This window comes from Oryx dammah, unplaced genomic scaffold (assembly GCF_014754425.2).
Source record: "Oryx dammah isolate SB20612 unplaced genomic scaffold, SCBI_Odam_1.1 HiC_scaffold_6, whole genome shotgun sequence".
Taxonomy (NCBI): Eukaryota; Metazoa; Chordata; class Mammalia; order Artiodactyla; family Bovidae; genus Oryx; species Oryx dammah.
Window position 1 is genome coordinate 1,930,306 of NW_024070190.1, and position 17,382 is coordinate 1,947,687.

A 17,382-nucleotide genomic window follows, 5' to 3' on the forward strand; every position below is an offset into this window, starting at 1 on the left:
CAAGGTCAGGTCAGCTGACCTCTGCCTCCCCAGGAGAGTGTCCAAGATCCCTAAGTATGTCTTGCCCAGGTCCTTGTGGAGGTACTGCTTTGGTCTTGGTGTACACAAGACCTTGTATGTGGCCTCCGAGAGTGGAGTCTGTTTCCCCCAGCCCCGTGGAGCTCTTGTACTCAAGCCCTGCTGGCCTTCAGGGCTCAATGCTCTTGCGGGGAGGGGTTCTTCCCAGTGCCAGACCCTCAGACTGTCTTGGTGGGATGTGTTTAGGAAGGATTATCCCTATGTGGGTTTAATATTTTTGGTGTGAGGGCTCTTTTTAGTTTGGATGTCTGCCGCTTCTTTCCTCGTGTATGCTGGCCGTGACCCGCTTGATGAGGCATGTGACTGATGTGGAGACCAGCCCCTGCCCTGGGTGTTGAGCAGGGCCTCCCCTTGCTGTTAGGGTTAGCGTGGGAGGTGGGGTCTCCTCCCCAGCTGTGGCTGTAGAAGCCCCCGGATCTGTTGCTGATCTGTTTCTTAGCTGTGTTTCTGATCTTTTGTGTGCAGCAGGGAGGGTTGGAACACGCCCACTGGGAGAGAAGTCGCTGAGTATCGGTTTTCTGGAGCAGCTCATCCATGAGCACGCTCTGTTGTGCCCCCTCTCACCCTTGGTGTGAGCTCTCGCATTACACCGTAGTTGGTACTCCTCTCTTGCACGTGTGCGTGCTTAGTCGCTTCAGTCGTGTCCGACTCTTTGCGACCCCACAGTCTGTAGCCTGCCAGGCTCCTCTGTCCATGGGATTCTCCAGGCAAGAATACTGGAGTGGGTTGCCATGCCCTCCTCCAGGGGATCTTCCCGACCCAGGCATCAAGCTTGAGTCTCTCATGTCTGCTTGCATTGGCAGGAGGATTCTTTACCACTGAGCCACCAGGGAAGCCCCTACTCCTCTCCGCCCCACCTTAACCCTGTGAGCACCGGCAGTTGGCCCTGGTGTCACTCAGGCGTTGTTTTCATCAGATCCCCCCAGGGCTCGAGGCCCCAGGGCCCGAGGCTGCGGTGTCACGCACTTAGACCTGCTTGTGGGGACAGCTCAGACTCTGGCCTGGCCCAGCCCCTGGGTGTGCAGCTCACGCGTCCACAGATGCTCAAGGTGGACTCATGTCCACCGTGGGCGCACTGCTTGTCTGTTCAGATGTTCCGCAGGCACTGAGTTTACAAAAGCAGGTTGTGGGGATGTAAATCTGTGGTTTGCATGAGGAGAGATTTTAGCTCTTCCTCCCTTGCACAGCCCTTGGGGCTCAGTGATGGTTTCAGCCCCACCTCTGCATGTGGACCCCCTGCTGGCATCTGCTCCCAAGGCTGCCCCGGAGCACACTCCCTCATCCAGGCACGAGGGGACGCACAGAGTGACCAATATGGGGGCGCGTGCTCAGTCCAGCAGGAGCAGGAGCCCCTCCTAATAGCTGCTGTACTCCTGCTTGCAACTGCTCGTGCTGTGAGTTCCCTCCTGAGACAGGAGCCCGGATTTCCTGGTGCTCTGCTCTGAGTGGCTCCTGCCTGAGAAGAGGTCCAGTCCGGGGGGGTTGGAAACACAGGTGTGTGGCTCTTGCTGGAACTGAGAGGAGGGCCTCATGGGTGGGCGCAGGAGGGACCACAGGGCCAGCAGAGATGCCAGGCAGAGGTCTCAGCAGGGGTGGTCCTGCCGTCATCCCCATTTGACAGCTGAGGAAATCAAGGCTGCTTAGATTCGTCTAGGAGCAAGGACCTGGCCTGTTGCAGAGCTGGGATTCAAACCCAGGCGTGATCTAAACTCCTGTCCTAGAAGACCCACTCAGGGAACCTGTCTCCTCCCACTTGGCACTGAGCCTGGAGACCCTCCCCAAGGTGCTCATAACCAGGCAGGGATGGGTTCTCCTAGGGACTGGGCAGGGGCCAGTAAGGAAGGGGCTCTGGGGGGTGGTCCTCGGGATCCACAGGGCTCAGTGTACAGAGGAGGGGGAGGAGGCTTGTGGTCAGGGAGATCTGGCCCCAGGATGGGTCCTAGGGTAGGGGACAGGCTGGGGTGGTCCCGCACAGCCCCTGTGGGCTCTCCCAATTCCCCGAGAAGCTTTGGGCCTCTACCTTGAAGCCCACCTCACAGGTGACTTGCTGGATGGGGCCATGCTTCTGCCTGCAGACCCACACCTGTTTATTGTGCCTTTATGCATGCTCCAGTACGTTGGCCACCTCATGAGAAGAGTTGACTCATTGGAAAAGACTCTGATGCTGGGAGGGATTGGGGGCAGGAGGAGAAGGGGACGACTGAGGATGAGATGGCTGGATGGCATCACGGACTCGATGGACGTGAGTCTGAGTGAACTCCGGGAGATGGCGATGGACAGGGAGGCCTGGCATCCTGCAATTCATGGGGTCGCAGAGTCGGACACGACTGAGCAACTGAACTGATGCATGCGTGCCAAGTCTCTTCAGTTGTGTCCAGCTGTTTATGACCCCATGGACTGTAGTCTGCCAGGCTCCTCTGTCCATGGGATTCTCCGGGCAAGAATACTGGAGTGGGTCACCATGTCCTTCTCCAGGGGATCTTCCCCACCCAGGGATGGAACGCAAGTCTCTTGTGTCTCCCACGTTGGTAGGTGGATTCTTTACCACTAGCTCCACCTAGGAAGCCTATGTTGCCTTTATAAAAAGTGCTGATTTCAAAACTCAGCTTCTTTGCACTAAAAAAGAAAAGTTATTTAAAAGATGACAAGATAGATGTGCCATTTAGAAACGTTATCAGATAGCTGACAAATGTGTAGAATGGAAAGCAAGTCCCCTCCCTCCTCTGCTCCCTTGCAGTAATCTCTGTGATGAGCATGGCCGGGGTGGCTGGATATCCTCTGTGCATTGATGTACTTGTCACGGTCACATCTGCTGATGTCATTTAATGACTGATACGGCATCACTGACTCAATGGACGTGAGTCTGAGTGAACTCTGGGAGTTGGTGATGGACAGGGAGGCCTGGTGTGCTGCAATTCATGGGGTCGCAAAGAGTCGGACATGACTGAGCAACTGAACGGAGCTGATGGGGTCTTGTGCATCTGGTGAGTCCAGTGGTGGGGTCACCACTGTGAGAGGGGTCACCACCCCAAGCTGGAGGGATGGGCCTCACCCGGGCTGCTCGTTTCTATGACCTCCTGGGCTGTGCGTAGGCAGATGCTGGGACACAGTCTCTGGGGGAACAGAGACCCTCACACAGGAGGGGAGCCTTGGGGTGGGAGCAGCATGATGAGTCCAGGACACGTGGATGGGGCCTCCACCCCTGGGTAGGTGACTCCACCCTGAGCGTCTGCCCCTCATCGGTCAAGGGAGACAGTGAGTGCTGAGGCTCCCAGGGAGTGGTGGGCTGGTGCCCAGAGTAGAACTCGCCCCATGGCCTCCTGCTGGACTCATCCATCCCCTTATGGGTGGCAGAGCTAGGAGGGTTGAGTCCCCAGGCTGGCTTCCCACTGGCTCCTGACCTCCTAGCCCTGGGGTAGGTGTCCCTGCAGGTGGCCTTGCCCTGTGGGGGATCGGGTGGGGACTGTGCAAGTTAGTGGGGGTATCAGCGTGCCCCCTCTATAGCACCTCCTGACCAGAGCAGCCTACTCCCTCTGCAGGTGAGGGGCCAGGGGCTCCGGAAACGCCATCTCTGATGGCCAAGAAGCTTGGGGTCAGGATGTCCAGCTGACCACAGTTACCAGGCTCAGGTCACCTTTTGAACCCAGAACTGTGTGATCGTGGGAAAGTCACCCCACAGCGATGGCCCCTCAGCTGAAGCTCTGGGGTCCAGGTCCCCTCTGGAGCTAGTGACAGCAGCAGAGCAGCCACCAGGGTGTCCACCGTTTCCTCCCCCAAATGATTCCTGAGTGTGGCTGCGGGCCGGGCTCCAGCCAGACAGGAAGACGTTGAGGTGGGTGATCAGGCACTTCTCGCCTTGTGGGTCAGCAGTCCAGGGGTTAACCCAGGGGAGCTTCCTAGAGGTGGTGGCACCTAGGCCGGACTTGGAAATCCTAGGGTTTCCTCAGTTGAGTTCCTTCTTGTAGAGCCTCTGATTCATTATCTGAAAGATGAAGAGTTTGTCCGAGTCAGTGAGTCTTTGACCTGAGCAGTAAAGAAGACCCAACCCAGATTTCTGACCCAGTGGGGCCTGGGAATGTTCGTTTTAACATGGGTTGCGGGGAGTGTTCTGTGAGTCTGAACCCGTGGAGCAGGGGCGGCACGGAGCCTGGGGGACAGACATTGCAGTCCCGGCCTTGGCCCCGGGGACTTCCCTTGAGCACTTGCCCTCATCTCAAAGGATGTTCTGAGAATTCTAAGGGGACCTCCAGGCGTTTGCCAGGGAAGCCAGTGTCTTTTGACCCAGGGCCCCTTTCAGCCTGGTGTGAGGCTCGGCTTATGTGCTGTGGGGCGGGAGCGGGCTCTGCTGGTTAAGCTTTTGGAGGGGTCCTTTGTGGCAGTAAAGTAATCGTGGCTGCTGTTGGCTCTGCACGGTGGGGAAGCTGAGGCCGGAAGGGCTCCAGGGCTGGCCCTGGTCCCAGTGAGAGAGCAGACCAGGTCCGGTTGAAGGCAGCATCCCTGGCAGGTTGGCCCTGGGGGCTCTTTCTGCTTCCCAGGGCTTGGAGAGGTCAGTGTGGCTGCCTGGGGAGCTGGGCGTGGGGTGGTAGCCCCTGCCTGCTGGTGACCTGAGAGGGTGAGACCTGGCTACAGTCCCCGCAGAGGCAGGAAGGGCCAGCTCTTCCACCCCTACTTCAGTCTCCCTGTCCTGCCTGGGGGGACTAGCCCAGCGGGTGGGGTAGGCCCCCCTCCACCCGTCCAGGGAGTAGGAAGGAAAGTGTACCCACGGGTGCTGGTTCCCGAGCCTCGGGCTGGCAGGTGTGTACCCGCTGACATTGCGGAATCGGCTGCCTGGGTGGAGAGGAAACTGAGGCACAGAGGGCTGCAGAGTGTCCCAGGCCTCCGGAGAGCCTCCAGCAGAGCCTGGCTGCCGTGCGAGGGGTTACCCTCAACCGTCACACTGAAGCCCAGACTGCTGCCCAACACCTGCATCTAACAGGCATTTCAGATCCAGCGAGTCCAAAGCAAGTTCCAGGTCTTTCCCCAGACGCCACCCTCAGAGCCCTCCCCCATGCCGGTCAGTGGCTCAGGTCAAAGACCACCCATCCCAGTGTCCAGAGCCGACCCTGCTCCACTCCTCTGTCACCTGACCTGAGCCATCTCTTCCAGGGTCTTGTTATGGCAAAGCCCAGACCAGTTGGTTCTCAGATCTCTCCCTTGCTGGTCTCCACACGGTGGCCACAGTGACCCTCCCCCTGAGTCAGGTCACTCCTGTGCCCGGAGCGCCCACGCCTCCTGGGTCACTCGCTGGCTTCACCCTGGGCCGCCAGTGTGTACGGTCAGGCTGGTCACTCCCCAGACTACTCTCCTGCTGATCCCCTCCCGCGCCCTGGCCTCAGGACCTCGGCACCGGCTGTGCCTTGTACCTGGAACATCCCTCTATTATGCCGGAAGCCGCACAGCCCACGCTCAGCCTGCCTCAGGGCCGCCTCCCTACGGCTGCTGTGGCCACCTCTACACACTTGGTGTCCCCTGGTGCTGTTTTTAATTCTTCCCCATGGTTTGGCTTTTCTGCTGGGACGGAACCCCAGGAGGCAGAGTGCTGTGTGTCCAGGTCGCTGGAATGAGGTCTGGTATGCACAGAGCAGATGCTGAGGAAATGTTTATCAGACATCTTGATCAGTGGCTTCAGGGCCACTGAGGAGCCTGTCCTCTGCCTGCACTGACATCTGATGACCCCCTCCCGGCCCTGCTGGGGCTCAGGCCCTCCCGGCAGCTGGCCGGGAAGGAGGGCTGGGCGGAGGAGCTTTTGATGTCTGACGGCCCCATTCCTTCCTCCCAGGAAACTATGCCCCAGACGTCCGTGGTCTTCTCCAGCATCCTCGGGCCCAGCTGTAGTGGACAGGGGCAGCCCGGCATGGGGGAGCGAGGCGGTGGGGCCGGCGGCTCTGGGGACCTCATCTTCCAAGATGGACGTCTCATCTCGGGGTCCCTGGAGGCCCTGATGGAGCACCTGGTCCCCACAGTGGACTATTACCCTGACGTGAGTGCCTGGTGACCGACGGGGACGGCCGGGGAGGGAGGCTGGGCTGGGAAGGGAGGCCGGGTCAGAGTGGACGGAGCCGCGGGGGGCGGCGCAGGGCGGCCGGGAGCCCTGCCCTCCCCTCCCCTGCTCTCCCGCCCCGCCCATCTCTGCCCCTACTGCCCCCAGGCGAGTAGGAGGTGGCCCTGGGGGAGAAGAGGAGGCTCAGGGGCAGGGCGGTGCTGCGGGGTTCCGGGGAGGGTCCACTCAGCCTGGGGCCTATCTCTGAGCTGGGAAGCTGACTTTGTTCCCGAGCCGCCATGCTTCAGAATGACTTCCACTCCCGCCACCTACAGACCCTGGGGCACCTGCCCATGCGGGCAGGGCAGCCCCAGGCCTCCCCGTCCCTCCAGATGACATTGGCACGTCCTTGGAAGCGTGAGAGTGTCCCCTGTCGTGTGTGGCTTCCCTTCTGCTGCCGGTAGTGACCGCTCATGGCGGAGTGGGCTTGCTCCTGGCTCCCTCTCCAGGCGCCCCTCCGTCCTAGGGGCCACGTCACACACGGGGCTGCGAGGGAGGGTGGGGAGCAGCCGCCCCCTCCGCCCTCCAGCTGGGCTTCCCGGCTTCCTGGCCCACCCTCATCTGCCAGGCTGCCTCCCTCCCTCCCAGGGTACTATCCACAACTCTGTCTGTCCATCCATCCACCCCATCCGTCCTCTCACCTGGCTGGGGCCGCTGTTGGGGGTGCAGGCATGGCAGCCGAGGTTCTGGGTGGCAGAGCCGGGAATAGGGGAGCCCAGGCCCTGAAGACGCCCAGGGCAGGGCTGCAGCCCCCAGGGGTGGGGACCTCCAAGCCCCATGCTGGTCAGTGGCCTTGTGTTCACGTGGGGGGAGGCTCCCCTCTCAGCCCGTCCCAGAGGAGCCTCTTCAGCCAGCTCCTCCCGTGTTGTCCCCAAAATACTGTGCCCCAGGGTCCCAGCCTGAGCCCCAGGGGAGAGCAAAGGGCAGGTGGTGGCAGAATGGGGTCCCTCTGGTGAGCACCTGGGCTCCCTGCCTTTCCTCACGCCCCTGCCCTGCAGACCCCTCGGAGACACCAGCTCCTGCTCTGGGCGCTCCTCTGCCCTGGGCTAAGAGCTCCCAGATGTGGCCGCCGGGCGGCTTTCTTCACATTCAAACCCTTCCGCTTCGAAGGGGTCCTTGAGGGTCTCACGCTGACCAGCTGGGACCCTAGTGTCTGCGTGCTGCACAGTCTGGGGACAGGAAGTGGGCAGCTTGGAGTTGTCGGGAGTGGAGGTGGCGGGGGAAGGGGGGTTGCTGGTAGAGGACCCCGTGCTACTCCAGGGAGCCCGCCTCTCCCCGTGGCCTCTGAAGGCTGTGTGGGGACCATGAGGGCCTGAGGGTGGAGCCTAGTTCCAGAGCTGCACACCCAGCACAAACAGCCCGGCTGGCGTTAGGCTGGAGCAAGGGAGACTTGCTTCTTTGGGCCTAGAGTTGGGGCGGAGGCTCCCGGGCCCCTCAGCCTGCAGCAACCAGGTGGGGGTGGATTACTGTCTGAGTAGAGTCCTCGGGAGAGCCCCAAGCAGCCTCCCCACCCCCAAGTCCGCCCTGTCTGCAGGCAGAGGCCTGGCAGAGTTCACATCAGACAAAAGCTTCTGAGAGCCCTGGGTCCTGCCGCCTCTCGGACCACGAGCACCCCTCAGCCGGCACCACAGCCCGGTGACAAGGACGCATAGGCGTAGGGCCGGGGGTCCTGGTGTGGCAGATGGGGCGAGCCCCGCAGCTGACTGGTGACCGGGGCTTGCAGCAGTTTCTGATGTGGGATCCTGGGGCTGAGGAGAGCCTGCCCTGCCCCACAGATAAGACCCCCACAGACCCCCCACCACCCAGGCCCCGCCTCACTGGCTACGGAGCATCCCTTGGCGCCTGACCCAGGGAGCACTGTGGCCTGGGCAGCAGGCCCACCCAGGTCCGGAGGGTCCCCCCAACATGCATGTTCAGATTTAGTTCCCAGCATGGGGTCGGGCAGTGGGTAGGGGAGCCTCCCAGCAGAGTAAGAGCGCTGGGAGCTGAGCTCATCAGGGGAGGTGGCGGAGAGCTGCTGCCAAGTGGGGTTTTGTCTGTGCTGTGCCTGGTGGGCAGGATTGGGGAGCAGTGAGGACGAGGAAGGGCGTTCAGGGTGAGCTGAGCTACGCAGCCGGTGCTGGGTCTGGGGGGCGGCTGGGCCATGGGGCAGGGTTGGCCGCACCACCCCTGGGGACCACACCGGGCCTGACTCCCTCATCACTCTCTCCATCTCTGTCTTCAGAGGACATACATCTTCACGTTTCTCCTGAGCTCCCGGGTCTTCATCCCCCCTCATGACCTGCTGGCCCGCGTGGGGCAGCTCTGCGTGGAGCAGAGGCAGCAGCTGGAGGCTGGGTCCGAGAAGGTAAAGCGAGCTCCTGACTGTCCCCATCTCACTCACGCTTGGGCAAGAAGCTGGCTCAGGATGGGGCCTGGCTGAGCCGGCCAGGGGCCCTTCCTGTTGGGGGCAGGTCTGCCTGTCTGGCCTCCTGGCATCGCTGGAGCTGGGCTCCCTGGGGGTCTGCAGGGGTGCACGTGGAGCACACTCCCAGGGTGCTAGAGGGACTGCCACTGGCGGGTGCCTGCACCCCTCCCGGTGGAGGACCACAGTGGACGGCTCTCCTGCCCCAGGCCAGGACCCCAGAGGGAGAGTCCAGCTCAGCTGGTGGAGAAGGCCGGCTCACCTCCTGGGTCACCGCCCCCTCTAAGGGGGGTGGCCGCGGCACCTGCAGGCTGGAGTTTGCAGTGGCACAGATAGGGGTGTCTCACAGTCACGTCTCCTGACCGAGTCAGGCTTTGGGTGGTCAGGATGGTTACAAAATCACAGCTTATCCCTGAGGCCCTGGGGCAGGGGCTGGTACAGAAGCAGGGGTGGCAGGCAGACTGGCAAAAAGCCGGCAGGGCCTGTTCCCAATGACCTGTCCCTTCACCTGGCTGGGCCTCCTGCCACCGGAGGTTTGCAGCGAAGGCTCTTCCGAGTGTCCCCTCGGGGGTCTGTCTCGGGGTTGCTGGGCTGGGAGCGGGACGGGCCCTGACTGCAGCATGGGGACCAGGAAGGGCTCCTGAAGGCATGGGTGGAAAACAGCCAGAACAGAGTGAGTGGGAGATGGAATCTGAGGTTGAGGGTCAGCAAGGGGTCAGCAGAGGCCTGAGAGGAGCCTGGGGTGAGCCCGCCAGCCTTGTCTGGGGTGAGCCCGCCAGCCTTGTCTGGGGTGACGTGCAGGGCGGGGCCTCTGAGGAGGGAACGCAGGCCTCCTGTTCCTGCTGAGTGTGGGTGCAGCAGGCACCTGGGGGTTGTCAGCAGGGCCTCCTGAGGTGCCGTGACTCTGCCATGAGTGGCTGGGGGAGGAGTCTCTGAAGTGCATGGGAGCCACCACCAGGGCATGGGCAGGGGCCGAGGGTGGAATCAGTGGGCTAAATAAGGCAGGCAGGTGTAGGGGTGGGCAGTGGAGTCGAGGGGGCCAGGCCCCGAGGGCAGGCAAGGCCAGGATGGTCCAGGTAGGCACAGGGAGCTGGTCCGGGGCAGGCAGGAGCCAAGGTGGGCCCAGGAAGGGTTTGGTGAACCTGAGCAGGGCTGGGCACCGAGCATCCTGTACCCGCTTCTTGAGCTGTGTATGCGTGTGGAGCTGGGGAGAGGACGCCTGGGATGTCTGCAGTCCTTCCTGGCACTTGCCAACCTGCTTTTCACTGAGAGAAGGCAGTTTATTGCTTAACATTCATGATTTTGCTTGGTTTTCATCATTTTTTAAAAGATACTTTTTATTTTTGGCTGTGCTGGATCTTCATTGCTGTGAGGGTTTTTTTTTTTTTTCTAGTTACAGCAAGTGGGGGCTACTCTCTAGTTGTAGAGGGCGGGCTTCTCATTGTGGTGGCTTCTCCTGTGTGGAGCATGGGTTCTAGGGTGTGTGGGCTCAATAGCTGTGGCTCCCAGGCTCTGGAGAACAGGCCCAGGAGCTGTGGTGCACAGGCTTAGCTGCTCCGCGGCATGTGGGCTCTTCCTGCATCAGGGATTGAACCTGTGTCTTCTCCACTGGCAGGCCAGTTCTTTACCACTGAGCCATCAGGGAGGCCCTTCATCGTGTTTTTTATGGGTAACTTCTAATTACAGCAAATGAGACTAGTTTTCTATGTCATGGTGGTCTTTTGAAAATGAATTTAAGTGAAGAAGAGAGCTGGTGTCAGGGGAATGGAAAGTGAAGCAGGGAAAGACAGAACCGCAGGTGGATGAAGGCAGCGGGGGTCTGTCCCTACCCGGTAGCCCTCAGCCCAGTGTCGGGGCAGGGGACGCAGGTCCTGTGGGGACGGGTGGGGGGAGCCACAGACCTCACTGTACCCTCCCTGACCCAGGCCAAGCTGAAGTCCTTCTCAGCCAAGATCGTGCAGCTGCTTAAGGAGTGGACGGAGGCCTTCCCCTTTGACTTCCAGGACGAGAAGGCCATGGCTGAGTTGAAGGCCATCACCCATCGGGTCACCCAGTGTGATGAGGTGAGGTCCCTCTCAGACCCTGGCAGGGTGCCTTGTCTGGGGGAGCTCTCTACACGGTCCCCTTGGCAGTCACTCTCCTGAAGAGGGCTGCCGGGCGGCCCCATTTGCCTCTCACCCCCACGAGGGCAGCTCAGCTGGCCGGCAACACACAGGCCTGCCCTCGGCATCCCCTGCACATGAACACCCTGTGGCTAGAGTGGGAATGGTCCCAGGCCCCCTCCTCCTGCCCTGTAGGCAGGTGCCTAGTGAGGGGTAGGTCCCTGGAGATGAGCTGGGTACCTCCAGGAGGTCCCTCCAGCCCACAACAGCGCCTTCTCCACCCCCGCCCCTCAGGAGAACGGCACTGTGAAGAAGGCCATCTCCCAGATGACGCAGAGCCTGCTGCTGTCCCTGGCTGCCCGGAGCCAGCTTCAGGAGCTGCGGGAGAAGCTCCGCTCACCGGCCATGGACAAAGGGCCCGTCCTCAAGGCCAAGCCTCCAGCTGCTCAGAAGGACATCCTGGGCGTGTGCTGCGACCCCCTGGTGCTGGCCCAGCAGCTGACACATATCGAGCTGGTTAGCGTGGTGGACACCCTTCTAGTGCGGGGCTGGGGGCATTCAGATGCTCATCCTCTCACCAGCCCCCAGAGGGTGCGGCAGGGAACCCCTGCTGGTCAGACTGGGGTGTTGGGGGAAGCCCGCATGGCAGCTTTGACCATTGCCTCTGGCAGGCGTGTGTCCACTTGAGCAGCTGGTTCCCCAGATCATGGCAGCCCCGTGTTCATGGCAGGGGCTTCCAGGGGCAGAGCTCCTCCCACTGGCTCTGGTCCCCCTAGTCCTGCCTGCGCCCTGGGCTGGGCAGGTACCCTGCATGTAGCAGCCATGACCCTGAAGCTTCTGCACACGGTCCTGTCCTCCTGCTCCCAGGGGGGCCTTCCAGACCCCTGGGGTACTTCTGGGGGCCCTGTCCACTGGGCGCTTTGATTGAGGAAGGGCTGTGGCTGTGGTGCCCACCCAGGCAGCGAGGTCCTGACTGCTGCTCTGGACACACTCTGTGCCCTGAGGGTGGGGCTGGCCTGAGGAGGGCAGATGGTCACCCCTCCTGTGCTGTCTCCCTGTTCCCCCCAGGAGAGAGTCAGCAGCATCCACCCTGAGGACCTGATGCAGATTGTCAGCCACATGGACTCCCGGGACAAGCACAGGGTGAGGGCTGAGGGTGCTCTGGAGGGGGGCTCACAACTGACGCGCGTGGGTCTGGTCTCCTGGCACCTGCTCCAGGGGTGGACGACGGCCATGCAGGGTGATGTATGCTGGGCAGGAGGCGGTGTTCCCAGAGGCCTCCAAGCTGATCCCTGCAGGGCTTGGGGGGATCCCCTGGGGGCCCGTCCAGCAGCCCCACCCCCGCCCCTCCCTGCTTTCACAGATTCCTCTCCTGGCTCCTTGGTTCTCAGGGTGGGGGTGGAGCAGCACCCACTGCCAGGGTCCTTGTGCGCCCTCTGACCTGCCATGTCCCCACAGTGCCGAGGGGACATGACCAAGACCTACAGCCTGGAGGCCTACGACAACTGGTTCAACTGCCTCAGCATGCTGGTGGCCACCGAGGTGTGCCGGGTGAGTGCTGCACAGCGGCCCCAGTGGGGCGCAGTCTCCTCCTGACCCCACGGTGTCCCCTGAGGCTCTGCCTCCCCTTCCCCACAGAGGATGAAATTTTGTAAGTGGAGTCAGGAAACTTTTATTGCCAAGGCCTTGCAAGTACCACGCCCCCGCCCCAAAGCGATGACTTAAATTACTACAGTGACCCACTGTGGAAGCACCCTGTTGTGCCCAGCATGGTCCCCCTCTGCCTGCCCTCCCGCCCCTTGGCCCAGCATCAAACCACCACGGCCTCATCTCCTGCCTCTGCAGCCTGGGCATGTCCCCTCAACCCGGTCCCACAGCCTCTGTGGGCACAGGCAGCTCCCCATCAGGCTGCCTTTCAGGGGCTGGGGCTGCAGGGGACGACCCCCAGTGGCACCCAAGCTGAGTGGTCTGGCCGCCCTCCAGGTAGTGAAGAAGAAGCACCGGACCCGCATGCTGGAGTTCTTCATTGACGTGGCCCGAGAGTGCTTCAACATCGGCAACTTCAACTCCATGATGGCCATCATCTGTGAGTGTGCGGCCCCCGGGGTCCCCCTCCGGTGCTGCGGGGCCCGCCTCCCCCGACCCTCACCCTGCTTGTCACCCCCTGCAGCTGGCATGAACCTCAGTCCTGTGGCGAGGCTGAAGAAAACGTGGTCCAAGGTCAAGACGGCAAAGTTCGACGTCTTAGAGGTAGGTGTCAGCCTCAGGAGGGGGCTCCCATCGTGCTTCAGCCCCTGTGAGGACGTGCTGCCTTGAGGGCTGTCTGGTGTCGGGCGTGTCAGCAGGCCTGGCCGCGCTGCCCCTGGGAGGCGGGCGGCCCACGCATCCTCGGGCTTCGGGACTTCAGTCAGAACCGGCACTGCCTAAAGCAGAATTCTGGGCAGAGATTAATAGGGGTTTGGCAAAGGCAGGCCAATAGCCTCAGGCTGGGCAAGGCTGACCAAGCAGACTGGCCTGTTCCCTGAGGTCCTGGGTCATCTGGGTGGCCCAGGGGCTGGCCAGTGAGTATGCAGTCTTGACCAGATGTACCTGATCACAGAATCCAGTTTTTTGTAAGAGTTTGTCTGTGGATCAGGTTTGGGGCTGTCAGCCTCTGCGAAAGGGCAGAGGAAGGTTTTGAAGGTTAAGACACATACTCAGGAGGGAAGGAAGAGGTGTGAGCGAGCTGCTGAGACTTCTCTCCAGCTTTTCCTGTGATGCTCGGACCCTAACCCAAAGGCCTGGCCTGGTGCACAGCCCGGTGCCCTCTGCGCCTCCCCTGCTGTGCTCACTCCTGGAAACGATGGGCTGCCCAGAGCTGGTTCCTGCAGAGGGTGTCCTGAGCAGGTCTGAGGGCTGTGGGGGTGCAGTGCCCACCACATCCTCCTGTCTGCCCACAGCACCACATGGACCCGTCCAGCAATTTCTGCAACTACCGGACAGCCCTGCAGGGGGCCACGCAGAGGTCCCAGACGGCCAACAGCAGTCGGGAGAAGATCGTCATCCCCGTGTTCAACCTCTTTGTCAAGGATATCTACTTCCTGCACAAAATCCACACCAACCACCTGCCCAACGGACACATTAACTTCAAGGTTAGCTCAGCCCCGTGCCCTGTCCCTACCCAGGGAGGGTCATGGCTGCCAAGTGACCTCTGGGTGTGCAGTGGCTCTAGCTCTGGGTGGGTGAGCTGGTTACAGAGCTCGACAACTCAAGGACCCCGGAGAGTGAGGTCAGGGTGTGTTCTGGTTGGCGGTGCTGTGCTGTGCGTGGGTCCTTCTGGGGTCCAAGCTGGCTCTGTAGGGCTGCTGCCCTGTCTCGCTGGGACCAAGAAGGCGAGCAGCAGGCTGAAAGCAGAGCCTACGTCCCCGTCCCTAACCAAGGTTTTCAAGCTTACAGTGACAAATCTTCTGACCCTTCAGAAATTTTGGGAGATCTCCAGGCAGATCCATGAGTTCATGACATGGACACAGGTGGAGTGTCCCTTCGAGAAGGATAAGAAGATTCAGAGTTACCTGCTGACGGCTCCCATCTACAGCGAAGAAGGTGAGCGCCCCCTGCCCAGGTACACACTGTAAAAGTCACTCTGACGTGGGGTGGTTATTCCCATGCTACACAGGGGAAGCTCAGCTCTCAGGGGAGAGTGCATGAGGGTGGGATGCGAGCAGACGAGAGATGAAGGACAAGAAGAGATCGGGCTCCTGAGAGCGAGGATGGGGCTGGGTCAGCGCTGCGGAACCAGAGAAGTCTCAAGAGTCCCCAGGCAGCTGGGGGCCCCACATAGCAGACCCCTGGGGACCATCCTGGGCCAGACATCACTGCCTTCTTGGTCTGGGAGTTCCTTCCTGGGCCTCACTCCACCCTGGAAGGGAGGGTTGGAGAAGGGTATGTGTGTCAGGGGCAGACTGACCGTGTGTGGACATGGCTTCTGAGGGTCTTCTCGTCTCTCAGCTCTCTTCATCGCCTCCTTTGAAAGTGAAGGTCCAGAAAACCACATGGAAAAGGACAGCTGGAAGACCCTCAGGTAGGAGAACTCCAGGAGCAGTCTCGGGACCCCACGACCAACCCCCATGCCCGAGTCTATAAGGAAGGGAAAGGATGAGGTGGGGGAGCATCCCTGAGGACCTGGGGTTTGAATTTCTCTGACCCTCCCTCCATGGCCGGTTCCTGGCAGCCAGACGTCCCCTAGTTGCACAGGCCTGCCCGGGGGAAGGGCCTGCGGCCGCCTGACCATTTCCCCATTCCCTGCCCACCTTTAGGACCACTCTCCTTAACAGAGCCTGAAGGCACGGATGCGGCCTGCAGACGCTGGATGAAGCACACTTATGTACTGAGTTTTAATCTTGATTGATATGGGTTGAGATGAGGAGGCCTCACTGGTTGGGGTCCATTTTGTACATAACTTTTATGAAGAAAAAATAATTATTTCATGCATCAACCTTTGGCACTTAACAAAGTTCTTTTGTTTACTTTAAATAACAGGGCAGGGCCCTGCTTTGGGGAGGGGTGGGGAAAGAGTATCATGGGAGATGGTGTCCATGATAACATCTTATTCTAATGAAATGTAGATTTTTATTTTCTACTTTTGATTATTAACATCTTACAAAAAAAATATTTAAAAAAACCCAACCAAAACCAACGTGAGCCCTGCCTCCTTTCCAGCCAGTGTCTCTGATGTCGGGGTTAGTGCCTTAGAGGGTACTGGAGGCCGGTCTCGCCCGCAGCTGGGCCGCTGGAGGCTCCGGGAAAGTGCTGCCCTCAGTGCCCAGGCCTGCGAGGGTCCGGCAGGAAGGGCTCGGGTGGCCGGGGGTCTCATTTGCTTATTTCTAGAAGTGCACCTTGAACATGGGCTTTCCAAAGTTTACATTTTCATTTTCCTTTATCAGGGATTTATCGGGGTCAGTGGGGAGGGAAGGGAGATACCTGGCAGCGTATTTTCTGTTGGAATATGTCTGGCAAATCACTCAACTACATTTTAGGAAAAGAGAAAATCTCAAATAACGTAAGGAGGGGAATCATGGAATTGTCAGTTTTCCATGCTATCACTTTGACACGCTTAGCCATAATGAAGTGAAAACACAGTACAGTGAAGGAAGGGGACACTGAAAGCCACCTTGAAGTCCAAGTACAAAGTGAAAAGAAGCAACTTACAAATCAGTACCCTCCTTCCCTCTGGGCTGGGGGAGCACCCCTAGTGGAACTGAAACCCAAAGTTAGCCAGGCCCGTATCTGCCGGAGCCCATGCACATACAACTACCCAACATTTGGAGTTGTTTTTCACACCAGGACTCGAGGCGTGCACTCCATTTTCTGTCTGACTTCCTGGCCGTGGGACCACGACAGCCCTGCTCCCTCCAAGGCCAGAAGTGGGCAGTCCACGCTGACTGTCTCCCTCTTGGCGGGCTTTCATTCCACCCAAGCAGACCTCGAACTACTAACCCTCTCTCTCCCCACATGGCTGGCGTTTGCCAGAGCCTCCAGCTGGGAGGCCTGGGTGAGGATGGATCTGTTTGGCCAATTCCCAGAACTCCTGGGAGAGCCTGGAGATGTGACGCCGCCGCCTCGGGGGGAGGTGGCTTTGTGATCTGCTGCTGATGTCGCCCTCAGCCCTGGGTGGAGCGAGGATATTCACACTGTATTGTCACAGTGTTTTTGCACTTTTCAGATGTTCTCGATAGTACATACTGTATACTGATAGTACATACTGCTTTATGTATTTGAGATAAAGGTTTAAAACTTGAGAGTCTATATTTGGAATACAATGTTAGAACCTTTTTTGTCCACGTGTTAAGGAGCTTCCACATCAGTGTGCACTTCACTGGGTTATCAGTTCTAGTGCCGACCTGCCACAGTGTCTACATTTGCTATTTTGTTTTTCCAATTTGATACATACCCTAACTCTGATGTTTTGGTATTTCGAGATGAACTCTGAGTATCAAGCTGTACCATAATGCAGGATGTCAGCTATTGGTGTGACTGGACGTACTTGCATCAATAAAACAACATGTTGCGCCCCTCGTTTGCCTGTTCTCTGTGTGCAGCTGTGAGGATGGTGGTTCTGATGCTGGCAGGAGGCACGGGGGTGCCTGGCCAGAAGGGAGGATGAGATGCCAGGGCCACCACGGCCTTTCAGAGAGGGAACAGGAACTCTCACCTCCACATTCTGACAAAGGGCTTTTCAAATAATGCAAAACAAGAAAAAATTGTACAAGAGGCAGGTTCTATCCTACTTTCTTCAAAGACAGATCCAGGAAGGGTATCACTAGCAGCCGTAATTTATGTGGTCATGTAAGTTCAGGGCGTACCTTCAATGACTGCCGAGGTTCCTTTACTGCGGGGCGGACAGGAACCTTTGGTGTCCCTGGGCTCTGGGGGTCTCGCTGGGGGCTGGGGTGTGCTGGCCGATGTGCTTCTCCGTTGCGGTTCTTCTGTTTCAGTTGGTCACGTTCAGGAGCGCTAGAGGAGAAAGAGTTGTTGAGGGGCACACACGAGCTTGTGGAACTGAAGGAAAAGAAGTGAGAGGCTGCCTTTGTCTGGAATGTCTCACGGCCAACGTGTCAGGTGCCCAGGCTGGAAGAGGTCAGCTCCGCAGACCAGACACTGCTCCTCAGAGCCAGCCCATGAGAGAGCGCTGCCCACAGAAACCTTTCTGTGCTAGGCGGGACAGAGTCAGCTCAGCCCAT

At 59.7% G+C, this 17,382-nt stretch overlaps 1 protein-coding gene and 1 long non-coding RNA gene across 3 annotated transcripts in view; one reads left to right on the plus strand and one right to left on the minus strand.

The window, feature by feature from the left end:
- LOC120865388 (ras-GEF domain-containing family member 1A) overlaps positions 1-15,138 on the plus strand; it is a 36,966-nt gene extending 21,828 nt beyond the window's left edge. Inside the window, exons 2-13 of one of the 2 annotated variants that reach the window (XM_040242658.1) lie at positions 5,897-6,097; positions 8,382-8,504; positions 10,487-10,624; positions 10,958-11,179; positions 11,732-11,806; positions 12,122-12,214; positions 12,647-12,749; positions 12,834-12,913; positions 13,603-13,794; positions 14,122-14,245; positions 14,651-14,723; positions 14,959-15,138. In XM_040242658.1, coding sequence (XP_040098592.1) covers positions 5,897-6,097; positions 8,382-8,504; positions 10,487-10,624; positions 10,958-11,179; positions 11,732-11,806; positions 12,122-12,214; positions 12,647-12,749; positions 12,834-12,913; positions 13,603-13,794; positions 14,122-14,245; positions 14,651-14,723; positions 14,959-14,983 — 1,449 coding nt within the window. In that variant the 3' untranslated portion in view covers positions 14,984-15,138. Of the gene's footprint in view, positions 1-5,896; positions 6,098-8,381; positions 8,505-10,486; positions 10,625-10,957; positions 11,180-11,731; positions 11,807-12,121; positions 12,215-12,646; positions 12,914-13,602; positions 13,795-14,121; positions 14,246-14,650; positions 14,724-14,958 lie in introns of both variants that reach the window. The other variant, XM_040242657.1, reaches the window with a different exon arrangement.
- On the minus strand, positions 12,320-17,131 carry LOC120865389. The gene is made up of 3 exons (XR_005721385.1): positions 17,005-17,131; positions 14,610-14,779; positions 12,320-13,099 (listed from the first exon to the last, which is right to left on the minus strand). It is a non-coding gene; the product is annotated as an uncharacterized LOC120865389 (long non-coding RNA).
- Between the last annotated feature and the right edge of the window lie 251 nt (positions 17,132-17,382).